Genomic DNA, 13,593 nt, shown 5'->3' with positions numbered 1-13,593 from the left:
AATGCAGTTCAAAAAATTAATATAGTTACATTGTATTAAATCAAAGTATAAGCAGTGAAATACTTTTTACACGTGAAAACATATCCAGCACTTTTTGACCTTCAAAACTTGAGAAGCACTGCATGATATGATATTATCTAGGTCACAGGCTGGGGTGTGACACATCACCTTGTGTAAACAGCTTATAGAGAGAATGTAACATGAAAGGCACGTTGTTCAGAGTGCGTGATGATAGGTCGGAAAATTAGAATTCATGTTGCCTGATAAAATTCATTGGGCATTTTAAAAATGATGCATGTAAAATAAGTTGTAATGTTAGATGGTAGAACAACACTTTCCTTTCAGCTGCAGTCCAATCAGTCGAGACAAAAATTTAGGCTTCCATTATGTGGACGATGAAACATGTTTTCTGTTTTTTAAAACTAATTGCTGTTGAACACCAACTCTGTTGTTTTGAAGCCATGATAAAAAAACAGTTAATATAAAGTCACAGTGAAGAATAAAACAGATCTGTGCATTTATCATTTTCATCTGAGTGCATGTTTTCCACTGTTTTAAGTTTAGATGGTTTTGATGAGAACAAGGAATGAGTCAGCTGCCGACTGGCAACAATTGATGTGTGGTAGAAGTGCGTGAAACATGTTATTACTGTAGTATGCAAAGCATGCTATTACTGTAGTATGTTGGGGAACTTAAAATAGAAATATTTATTAGAAGTAGTTTTAAGTTTCACTTTGATAACACTGGAAATGATGCAGGAAATGTGCACACAATACACGAAGGTACATTTTGTGATGGAATGTCAATTCTTTGGTGCTTTGCTTCTACTGATTCTACTGGAATTGGAATGGATAATTCTTAAGCGGCAATGAATAGTACCATGTAAGGAATTGTATTATATTTAAAATGGTAGGTAGTAAGAAGTCAATAATTTGGATATAAAATAGATTCACTGAATAAAACATTTAATTTTTTCAACAATTGCCATATTTCCCAGCCAGTAAGCTCACTATGTTTACGCAACTTGCTTTGCACTAATAACCAAAAGATGTGGTAAATTATGTGATGGTTGGTTCACAATTGCAATCGCTTATATTCATCTGTAACAATTTACTAACCAAAGTTGGATTTGAGTTCTGGCGGGGAAAACATTTTGACCTCACGTCAATACAACAACTTGATTTCTTTCACTTCCAGCTTTACGAAAAACCATGACACTATGTTGAATTAAATAATTCAAAGAAGGCTAACTAACTGTGTTATTCATAATCTTTTTTTTTATTTAATCTTTTGTATACTAGTTTTTAATATTTTTTTTTCTACTTTCATGTAAATATTTTGTGTGTTAAAATAGTTTGTAAAAAAAAAGGATTTACACATATATAAATTCATTTAATGAAACACCTAAGTTTTATTTTGTGCAAACATGTTGCTGCCTATATGTAAATAAATTTTCGTACAATATTCACTGTTTTCACGTTTATGGTGTTTCTTTTGTTTTGTCCACTATACCTAACTAGCCTTATTATTAGTTATTTTTGTGGGAATTAGTTACTGAATGGGACTCATAAAGAAACTTAATAAATTATTGTTTCTTTTAAAATATGCTTGCTTTGGAATACAGTAAGTCCTCGGTTTACGTCGGGGTTACGTTCCTGAAAACCGCGACGTAAATAGAAACGACGCAAAATGAGCTATGTTTCATGCCACCGGCCGGCCACGGCCCAAGGTCGGCCGGAAGCGCTGGCATACAGACGTGACAACGGGCAATTTTATCAGCAAATGACAGCAGACAGCGTGGGAAACAAGTCCAACTAGTACTTCTCAGCTTTATAGAATGGTTATTTAACCAGCTGCTTTATTACCTTTATTGATTGAAATATAAAAACAGATATATAGTCGTTTGGAAGACATCTTATGAAGAAAAAATCATAAATTTCAGTGAGCTGATACTGTAGGCCTACTACAAACGCATTTAATCACGATAAAGTTAACAACGGCACGTTTAAAACTCCGGCCAACTCAATGATATCAGAGCGACTGAAGTGCCAAGGAGTTGGACGAAAAGGGGTAGGAGAAAATGCTGTTTCGTTGCGGGAAGTAGATAACACTTCAACGTGCGAGATACGTGGGTGGCCGAGCGGGCGGGCTGGTAGTATTGCATCACCGCGCGGAGAGCAGCGGAGAGCAGGAAGCGTCCCTCATGATGTATGATAAGATAAGGTGGTGAACGTGTAGCTTACGCTACATAGCATAAATTAACTACCGAAGGAAATAAAGAATTATATACGGTGTTTTGGTTAAAATAAAGATTTACGGTCATTGTAAACGACGTTATTGTGAATCGACGACAACTTAAATTGAAACATGAGTACTCAAACATTAGCGACGTTAATCCGAAACGACGTAAATCTGTACAACGTAAGTAGAGGACTTACTGTATCTTTACACTATAAAGTTGAAGCTTATGCATGGTAGTGCTATCATTTGGGCATATTGTATTTGTGGAAACAGTTGTGTTGGTGACTCTGCTGAATTTAATTTATTATTCTAGAGATTAAATCTGCAATGCTGTGCATTGTTTAAAATGCAAGAATATTTAAGAAAATCAGTCATTACTTAATTGTTTAGTTGAACTCTGCTGTCCCATGTTTGATGTTGTTACAACATGGGTAAGTATGCAACGGTATTAAGAATACGCAAGTGGGTGATTGGAGCCAATAATACTATTCATTAATAATAAATGACTTGAACATTGTGTATGGATTACGAGACTTTATTTCAACAACTTGATTCAGCGGTGAACACAGAACCAAACAGGTATTAAGTATCATAAAACTGGTGTAATAATTCAAAGACAATCATAAAGTTCTTGTGGGCTTATTACTCATTAAAAAAAATACTGAACCTTCACAAAAATATTGTATGAAATGACAGTTAAATTCTCGTTGTATAAAATGACAGTTAAATTCTCTTTGTATTAAATGACAGTTAAATTCTCGTATAAAATTGCAGTTAAATTCTTGTTGTATAAAATGACATTTAAATTCTCGTATAAAATGACAGTTAAATTCTCGTTAAGGCAACAGCGCATGGCTCAGCTCCAATATTTATGGCCCAAGAACAGATCTCTTAATAGAAAAAAAGCTCCAAGATTATTAAAACCAAACTTCATTAAACATTGTTCTATACGTTTAAGGAGCAGCAAAAGGTCAGGCGTGAGCTGGTTGTGAATCCAGTCGTCGGGCGATCACCGCCAGGGAAATGAGTAGTCGACTCGTGGCAGCAACGAGTAGGCTCTGCCACCAGGACTGTCCACGTATGGATGGCCTCCTGTACTCACCGTGCTCCGACGCTGCAGTCTACTCTGGCAGACTATTTTTCGACAAGGACAACTTCCTGGTCTCCACACTCGTTATCGGTGCCTCGTGGTAATACCAAAATGCAGATTAACACCACAGTCCAATTCGCTCCTCGATACTAGCAAAGACAACCTTGTAGTAACAATAGTCAAGTAGTGGTGAGTGGTGTGAAGGATGAAGGGTCTCTATAGTGTAACTTGTTTCCATAGTCGTGTAGCGAGTGTGTCCGACAGCTCGCTACCACACTCGCCGTGCCCATGCTGCTATGCTTACCTACCCCTTCCACAAGTTAGACTGCTTTTTACCCTCTGGGTGGTTAATCATGGTTGCTACAGGACCATAAAATGGGGAAATGTCAGGGAGATCACAACATATTTCTGGAATTTCTTCTTGTGCTAACAAAAGTGAAACGGAAAATACCGCTTCTATTGATGTTGAGACACCTCAAAAATTTCAGAAACATTTAATATAATGAAATTTGGTTGATTTTCCTTCTTTTCGTGTGAATTCTCCGGCTTTTTTCTGTAAACACATAGTTTAACAAGTTTTACATACGAGTTTGATAACCTGTACTCAACAGTTTAATGAGAATCAATAAGTAGTAGTCGTTTGCGAAAAACGTATTTTGAACTCAAACTGTGTTTATTTTACTACGTGGCCGTTTATTTTACTGGGCGTGTGTCATCAATAAATAATTCAACACTGAATTTATTTACAATAATTATGGAGATGACCGGCTTCTGAGGATTAATAGACATAAAGTTACGAACAATTAGGGCTTATGTGTTAATATTAAACAAAATATATAAAACAAATAACAAAACTGCACATTTTGTGATGTCGGTAGGCGAAAAAAAATGGCATTAGGAATCATTTAGAAATTCAAAACTAAAAAATTAAAAAAAAAAAAAAAAAAAAAAAGATGTGCTAGGAAGTGTGTGGCATGACCACAATCAGCAAATCTTCAATGGCATCTGTATGAAGTGAGTGACTTGTGAAACTAGCTTTCAAAATCAGGTAACTTCAACTTATGAAACTGGCAACCTCAGGTAAACATGAAATAAATAATTATAGTTTATATTATTTGTAATTTAAATTATATTACATTTTTGGTTATAAACATTATTCTATTGAGTGAGTGGTTCCTACTTCAGTACTATTTTTTTTTTTTTTTTCATTCTAACATAAAATTTTAGGTTAGGTTAGCTAGAATATGTAATTCATAACCAATCGTTCAAATACATTCAAAGTATTTTTAATGTAGTTAACGTTAACATAGTCTACACTATTTTAAAATATTTTTAATCCAGCGAACCTATTTCTATTGATTTATATCACACTAATTGTAATATATAAACGCTAACCTAACCATTCAGAACCGTAAACTACTGGTAAAAAACTTGAATGATTGTAAATTGGGTCAGGGAGTAAAAATGTAACATAACTTTTTTCCAGAAATGAGGCTTTCCTTCAGAATGACCAATAATTAATTTTCATCTACTGTGAAAAAACATATAGTTTTAGTTGAAATCTTGTGCTAGTATTTTTTTTCTGAGAAAAGAGGTTTTATTATGTAATTTTAAATTTATTTTGGTATGCATTTACTTTCATATACATAAAAATATGACATTTGAACTGTTAACCTCAAGTGGCCCAGCAGGATTGTTTGTGTCTTAAAGGTCAGGGAAAATTTTCAATCCAGGTCTGGAAATCCTGGAAAAGTCATGGAATTTTGGAATTTAAAGCCTGTAGCAACCATGGTTAATACTTGCTCACCTCCGAGTACCTCTTGTGACTTCTAACTCCACTGACAGTACGTCGAAAGTCTATCTCCAAACTTGGATTTACTGAGCTTACCCCTACTGGCGGTCCATCTGGCTTAAGTACTGACAGCATGAGTGGCATACCGGCGGTGACGGCAGCGAAGTCGAAAGCTTCCTCGGTGGTGGTCAAGCTGCTTCTCTCCTTTTCCCGCTTCGTGACGGGGTTTATATACCCGCCAGGGGCAACGGTCTTCTAGGCCTGGAAAGTTCTTTACACTGCTTGCCAGAACTGTGCTGGCACAACTTCCGGGCGACGTGGCGGTCAAGTGAACTGGATTGTTCTCCGACATCCGTGCACAAGCTTCGCCGGTCCTCTTGTCGACAAGGCTCTCTGGGAGCGTTGCGGGTTGCCGTCCCAACAGGGGTTACTCACAAAGACACATAAAGGGTGGGTGGAAACCCACCCTTAACAATGTTAATTGTAGCCCAAGGTCTGTTGAGGAGGTGGCTCTAAAACAACCATGTAGAGGAGTAACAGGCTAAAGATAGTGCTTGTTATTTTGTATCACACTGAACTCATTAATTTTCACTGCAACACATCTCTTTGACAAAATATTGATGTTTCTTTACTAAAACATTTTTTCTTGCAAACTTTGAGAGAGAGTTCTTTCAGGCTCAGCATGTTAATCCTATATGCAGTTATCTTTCGGTTTATTTTTATGTTATTCAGTATTTATTTCTGCACTTCTTCAATATTATTTGAACCAGAATGCTGCCCCTATGTGTGAAATGATGGTTTCATTAATAAAGACCAATTTAGTTTCTCATAAGAAAACAAACATGTGTCTAAGCACATCTCATGCCATTGCCAGTTCTTTTGCTTATGTTGACAGTAATATTTATTAGCGTCTGCAGATATTGTTTTTTAAGAGGAAGATGCCAGGCTGTTAATGAATCCGATTCATTTCTAAATAATTTCAAAATCTCTTGCAAACAAAACAAATTATTGCTATAAATTGCATGTTTCATAGATTTGCAATCGTGTTATTGTTAATTTTTATTTTAGTTATTACTTATATTTTTAGAGTTTCATTTAAACTGTCAAAAATAGCCTCTCATTTTCTTGTGAAAATTAAAAACATAACCTGGTAGTGCCTTATAGTTTGAACCAAATTGTGGTTTGGTTTTTCACTAATTCTGGCTTACTCAGTAGCTTTATCTGATTAGTTGGTTGCTGTATAACTCACAAGGGGAGGGTCCGTGTCAGAGCCCACCGATTGGGCCTAAACACTGCGAGTAGAAGCAGGCAGGTAGGTGCCCCTTTCAACGTCCTGGAATATCTCGCCCGAGAGCGCCCTAGGAAGTGAGGAAAAGCTCTTTAAAGATTTTCAAGTAGTGTTTGAGGGATATTTCTTCATGAACTGTCAAGTCGGCGGCGTGGCGCAGTGGTCAAGCACATTGTCTATTTTCCGTCGGCTCGGATTCGATACCCACTGGTACTGTTCGTTTTTTCTTTTCATTTTTTTTTTATTTTTTGCAATAATAAACTAATATTCACAGAATTTAAATATATTTATACAGTTAAATTACATAATTGGATGAGATTTTGAATAAAAGTAACATATTTTTTTCCCTTTTCCAATAAAATATTATGTTTTTATGAGAAATCACTGCAGACACATGTCGAGACGCTATTCACAACTGTAGAAACTGTTACAAACTGTAGGAAAAAAGATATGGTAAAGGCTGACTTTAGGGGATTTGAAACAGCTGCCCAAGCCATGTACTCTGGATGCACTAAAGAGACTAAAGAGAGAGGATCAAATGGGGACATAACGACAACAATTCGTAGAGACCTGAAAAATTTGCGGAGTCATTTTGTGTTATGCTAAAATTCAAATAATTTTACCTTAGTGCTGCTTCTGTCATTGGTTCACTCTTAATCTGGAGGACTGAGGGCCAATTAGACACCCTCACTCATAGAAGTGTCGAATCACAGGCCACCCAGTCGAGGCGACTCTTAAGTCAACAGCCAATTAACAGTTGGCATTTGCCTGAGCGTGTAGAGGATATTGGAGTCTATCCTGGAGGTCATTGAACCCGCAAATTTTTCCGGTCTCAAACAATTCGTTGCTAAGCGTTGCTATTGAAGGTTAAAAGTTTCGCAAACCATGCTCTACAGTGAATACATTTCAAAAATGGACATCATTTAAAACAATTCCCGTTTAAATCTATTGTTTAACTAAATTACAGTAAACTCTACTAAATCAAATATATTAGTTTTAAATATGTACCTTTAACTGTTAAAATAAGTTTGAATTCTGTTATTAATAGTTTAAAATTGTGAGAAATTAAAAAAAAACAGTACCAGTGGGTATCGAAGCCGAGCTGGTGGTGTGTCAGACAATGTGTTTGACCACTGCTACACGCCACTGACTTGACAGTTCATGGAAAAATATCCCTCACACTACTTTAAAATTTTTAAAGAGCTTTTTCTTGCTTCCTAGGACGCACCCAGGTGAGATATTTCAGAACTTTGCAAGAGGCCCCTGCCGTCTTCTACTCATACAGTTTAAACCAAATCGGTGAGTCCCGACTCAGACCCTCCCCTTGTTAGAACATGTCTATCGAAGATTTCACTTACAGAAGTCTTTATTTTTTACTTCCGGAGACTTGTAGGTATGACCATTATGCAACCCAAAAGGTCAAATGAGAACTATTTACACAATTGTGTGTTGTTCCCTTGTAAAGGACAAAATGGTTACAAAATGTGATTCAGTATCAATTTCAGAAATTCACACTTAAATGTACTCTCTTCAGAAGACAAAAACTTATTTTAATTGGAATTATTTGTTTTGCAAATGTTTTAACTTACTGGTTGTTTTAACTGTAAAAATACAATAACTAGGCAGTTTCATAATGAGAAGCTTGAAAATGATTTATATAACATTTTAAATGTTTTGCTTGACAAATGAGTATGTACTACCAATAGAAGACTAGACTAAGAATCTAGACTAGCCTAATAAAAAAAAGTCAGCGAAATTGTGTACAATGTAATAAGCGAAATTGTGTACAATGTAATAATATCTTCTTAAAGGAAACATACACAGTTATACTAAGTTAAGAATTTTTTGAAGCGACCTCAAAATCTAGTTTCTTAAAAATTTAAAACCTGTTCATCTCTTTAGTGTGCATTAGTAAATACAAACCAGTTAAAAGTTTCCTGCTCCTACATAAAACTAATTCAGGATGCTTGCCACAATTTCTTACTAGCATCATCAACCTACAAGCCATTGTCATGTTGGTATCGCTGTTCAACTTGCCCTGTCAGGAAAAATCCTTTTTATTTTGCTGGACCTTGGTTTTGATTAAAAATAAATAAATTTTAAGCTGCCAATTATACAATTATTAAAATTAATTTTTTAATTTTTACTTTCATGATAATGAAATACCACAAGTTAGATGTTGTGAATAGCTAGCATATTATAATGTTGTTATCTGTTTTGCTGAAGACATATAGCAGGAGCCCAAAATATTTTTTTGAGAGAAAACAGATTTATTCTCTATGAATGGGGATGTTTTGGATTGGGTACTTTAAGTTACATAAGTTAATTCCAGGTATATATTTACTAGTTCCTTACAACATTAATGTGCTTTGGATATAGCGGACAGTATTCTTTTAGGACAAAATTGGCCAAAAACACAAAAGCTGTTGAGCATGTCTCATAAGACTGGAAAAGTAATAACAACGTACATCTGCTTCTCACATCATGAGGTTGAATTTTGAAAGGCGTGGCGTAAAAGGTGGAGTCATTAAGGGAAATTGTAAGTGCGTTAAAAGAGAGGGTAAGTTACTGAACTGTTACAAAAAGTGCAACAGCACTTAGGGGTGCTAAAACAATTGGTGTGAGGTCTTTTAAAATTTTGGTGTGACGGTTGGTGTGGTGTGTATTTTTGAATTGTGCATCATGAACACATGGTGGGCTATTTGTAAAACTTAAAAATAAATTTATTCCCTTATATACCATGCATAAATACATTTTTAATTATGCCTGTCAAGATGCTTGGTTGTAAATAGAGACCTGGGAAAATTGTGACTTTATAATTTGAGAAAAATACTAAACAGTGTAAAATGACTTTTAATTCAAGTTACATCTGATTTCCAGTATTTGGACTTGCAAATCACTCACAAATTTCTTTGTAAATGATCTTATTCACAGGTTTTTGTATCCATTAATGTGTTGTTATTTTATGAAATCTAATTATTTAATGATAAAACTGATAGGCATGAACGCAGCATGAGGAAATAAGATTATTACAAAGCACAAAGTCTTATGAAGCGGCAGCAGGATGATGTCATTTTATCTAAGTTTCAGACAACTAGCATTCAAGAAGTAAAATATCTCACACTTGATCATATGCTTTTTATCTTTAAGAAAATAATTTTTGTCATGAAAAAAAGTGTTCGATGAGCAACATAACGTTTTGAAAGGAGATCAAAGCAAACACGTCAGAGCACACCCGGTTCTCAAGCCTTCAAGGCTATAGCAAGGTCAGTGTTGATGATTGGACCGTTATGTTATACTGTCTCTTTCTTCGGTTGTTCGCCAAGAATTTTCATCGCTCCCACCCTTTTCACGGTAGGATGTGTTCCTCTCATGCATCCCTCTTGACCAACCTGTTTACATCAGCCTCAGCAGGCCCATCCCAGTAAACCACATTTTCGCAGCTACAGATTTCCAAGCCAGATGACCCGCTGAAGATAATGATTCCGATATTCTGAGGGGGAAATGGTTTCTGCTTGAGGTTGACGTAGTTTTTGCAAGACCAGAGGCCTCTCCATATCTCAAAAGCTTCAGAAGCTTGAGTCTTGTACTGTTGGTAGGCATTTTACGAATTAAATGAATTAAATAAATAAATGTTTAATCGCTTTTATTAAATAATAATTTTAATGGGCTTCTCTGGAAATATTTTGTTTTAAGTGGAATATAAGTGGAATCATTTTAGTTTTAATTCTTTTAATTAATGTTATTTAATCTCACCTAACCCATTATTTGGTGCTTCCCCCCCACCCCCCCCTCCCCCCCCCCCCCAACAAAATGTGGCTTTTTAGTAAAAAAAATTTATATTTTACTCAAGAAATTGCGTCAATCACTCAAGAATTTGAAGACATGCTACTCAATAAATTCCTTGGTCTCTAGTTATAAACATTGTGGAGGGAATTGGTGCAAGGTGTAGACTGCAGCATGAATTTGGTTTGTTTTCAGCAGTGTCTGGGGTTTGTTTGAGTTACTAACCAATTTACGATGGAAAATGTAATGTCTGCTTAATTAATGTGAGTGTACTTTATTTTCAGCATCGTTGAAACAATCCTTAATGTCATAACTGTCCAAAGACCATTTTGGAAGTGTTTGAAATCCTACCCCAGTTATGTTGTCAAAGGAAATGAGGTTCTTGAGTAAGTTTCATGTTGTAATTTATTTTCTATTAGTTAATAAGTTTTAAGTATTGTGCTTTGGTTTGACTCATTTATATTTTTATAAAGTGAACTTTTCAAATTATTTTTATATATGTTTTCTATTATTAGTGAAATTATTCTTAAATGTATTAACACCAACCCCGTACAATAAATTACAATAACACCCAGCGGGAAGTGAAGTGGTTGAGACAGTGTCTCGGATACTGGCAGACACTGCATCAAGCGCTACAAACGAAACATTGTTTTCCTAAGCACTTAAATATTTCACACATCTTCAGTAAATATTTTCAGAAAATGTTTTAAAAAAAAATGCATACGGCTAGCAGTAAACTGTCCATACCCTTTTTTACGATTGCATATTGTGCAAACAATAGGCTGAGTTTAACACAAATACGAGGCTTGTCTGAAAAATTTCCGACCACAACATTAAGATGGCAGCACTCATCAACAAAAATTGGGGAATGTGTTTGCTAATGCTTTGGAACATACCCTGTGAAATTTCAGCCAATTAGGGTGCCCATTTTTTTTTAACAATCGTTTGCTTGAGCTGCAAAATAGTATGAAGGTGATGGCCTCATTCGACAAAAATCTGTGTCCTCCGAGCGCAATTTTTAGCCTAGGGAACAAAAAAAATTTCAATTGAGTTTCTATCTGGGGAGTAAGGAGGGTGGTCAAGCAGTTCAAACTGTAATTTGTTGATTTTCGTCATGGCAACTGCGAGGTGTGAGCTGGTGCTTTGTCTCATTGAAACAAATTTTTTTGTTCCTGCAAATGTGACTTTCTGCAATTTCTGCCTTCATCTTGTCAAGTATTGATGCGTAGTACCATGTTTTCCCTTTTTCAAGAGGATTGATTAAGACGATTCAATGACTATCCTAGAAAACAGTCACCACCACTTTCCCGGCCAAAGAAACATTTTTTTCTTGTTTTGGAGCTGATTCCCCCTTTGCAGTTTTTGGTGTTGCAAAAGTTAATCTTCACCCGAGCTGGTATGGCCATCTTTGAATTCGGCTGCCCAAAATATTACTGTGGTAAATGATGGTGCAGAGTCCTAGTACGTTAATTTAACGTTAGTGTATTGCCTTTCAAAAACAATTATTCAATGGCAGCTCGATACTCAATTTTCCATTTTCACAAAAACATGCGCATCGACTCAGGTAATTGATTGTTTAAAAAAAAAAATTGCACGTCCAAAATGGCTTAAATTTCAGAGAGAACATTCCAAAGCATAAGCAAACACATTCCTCGATTATTGTTGACAAGTGTTAACATTTTCATGTTGAGGTCGGAATCTTTTCAGACAACCCTCTAATGTTCTAAACAAGTTTGAGTTTGGCAGTAGGAAAATGCTGACATTTTGGAAGACCATTTATAAGTGATTCCAAAACATAAATCTTGTTGTAAATATAATTAAACCAAGTAGGTTTTCAGATGAATGCACATTTTGTGGGGTAAGTGAGAAATGAGGCGTATGTTACAGGGGTACTTCTGTTTCTCCCATCCATCTGTTCCGTCAATGCTTCATTCTAATCTTATCACCCGTCATCACACAATAGTCTTATTTTGATGCAATTTTTCGCACACCCAATTATTAGATAGTGACTACTAATTTCCATATTATTCTAATTTTTACTGATAGATAGATAGTAAATTAGTACTATCAGGGTGTCCAATTCCAGAAAGTCTGGGAAGTTGGAATTGGTTAGCGAAAGTCAGGGAATTCACTTTAAATCCTAGAAAAGTCATGGAAATAACCCAGTAGTAGTAATTTTAAGGGAAAATTTCATGCTTCAGTCTGCCATCACCCAGACTGTGAAAGAATTTTGTTCAAATGGTGTTTTAGTCCATACACATGCTATAAAATGACATATCCATATTTCTGATTGAATTTTTATTTTTGTTATGTAATTCTAGGCCAGCAATGGAAATGGTGGAGGTGGAATTTTTCATTATTTCTTTCAGAAAATTGCAAAATATGTAAATTTAAAAAAAAGTCTAGGACACACTGACTATTCAAAACTCAAATTCAATTTGTCTGCGTGAGACTGACAGTGCAGGCATCGGACGTGAGTTAGAACGTGACAGATAGTGAAATTCAATTTGAAACTAACCATTTATTGTAATTATTTTATGAAACTAAAGTAAACGGCCTATTATCCTCACCCTCTTTCTCTCACAGACTAACAGAATTCAATCTCTGAACTTAAATTTTTTTTATAAATAAGTAGCATTCGTACAATTTTAAATTTTCGTTTTTTTTAAATATCTTGACAATCTAACATACTATGTAATTTTGTTTTCACAGCATGAATAATCAAAGAAACCTGATTAAAAATTTTTGCCACATAGGTTATGTACAAATTTTTTTCTTTACCCAAAAGTATATAATGTTTAATTTTATTTTGAATTAACAGTAGTGTTATTGAGGATTGTGTACCAAAAGTTAAGATGTAGAAATTTAGAAATTTTAAGCAACATTAAAAAATCATTTGTAGCGGGGGTGGTATAAAAAACTGTTTAAAAATGTCTGTAAATCAAAAATTACATTTTTTTTAATACTCAGAATCATTATTAATTGGCCTAACAACTGTTCACATTAATGGCATTTATTTTTAATTTAACCTACACAAGAAAAAAAGATGATACACACTTTACATGATAAGTAAGGTGAGACCTTTTTGATCTGTCTTTCAGCAAATATTTAAACTTTGACACCTCATAATTGTCACCATTCTAACTAATCATGTATAAATTATTTTGTTAATTTCCCAATGTTCAGTGAAGACTTGCCAAAAATGTCATGCCTTATCTTAAACAGTGTGTAGTAAAAGTTTAGGAAGTTTTTCTTCTGATTGCTTGTGTGAAAGACGCAAATGATTTTTTCTGCCTCCTTGAGATGCAGGTTGATCCTTTTTTCGTCAGCTAGGCGGAAGAAATAATGGCCTGAGCTGTCAAAACATGAACATCACTGCTGCAGTCACTTGGCAAG

The 13,593-nt window shown here is 35.1% G+C and overlaps 1 protein-coding gene across 5 annotated transcripts in view; it reads left to right on the top strand.

Annotated features, from left to right (window-relative positions):
• LOC134529112 (histone deacetylase 6) overlaps positions 1-13,593 on the top strand; it is a 116,008-nt gene that overhangs the window by 54,465 nt on the left and 47,950 nt on the right. For 3 of the 5 annotated variants that reach the window (XM_063362862.1, XM_063362861.1, XM_063362863.1), the window contains exon 11: positions 10,482-10,583. The exons of the other annotated variants lie outside the window; for them this stretch is intronic. In XM_063362862.1, coding sequence (XP_063218932.1) covers positions 10,482-10,583 — 102 coding nt within the window. The remainder of the gene's footprint in view (positions 1-10,481; positions 10,584-13,593) is intronic. 5 annotated transcript variants of the gene reach the window in all.

Source organism: Bacillus rossius, chromosome 2, assembly GCF_032445375.1.
Source record: "Bacillus rossius redtenbacheri isolate Brsri chromosome 2, Brsri_v3, whole genome shotgun sequence".
In the NCBI taxonomy this organism is placed as follows: domain Eukaryota; kingdom Metazoa; phylum Arthropoda; class Insecta; order Phasmatodea; family Bacillidae; genus Bacillus; species Bacillus rossius.
Note: the sequence above shows the minus strand (reverse complement) of the source record. Positions and strands in the feature narration are given on the sequence as shown.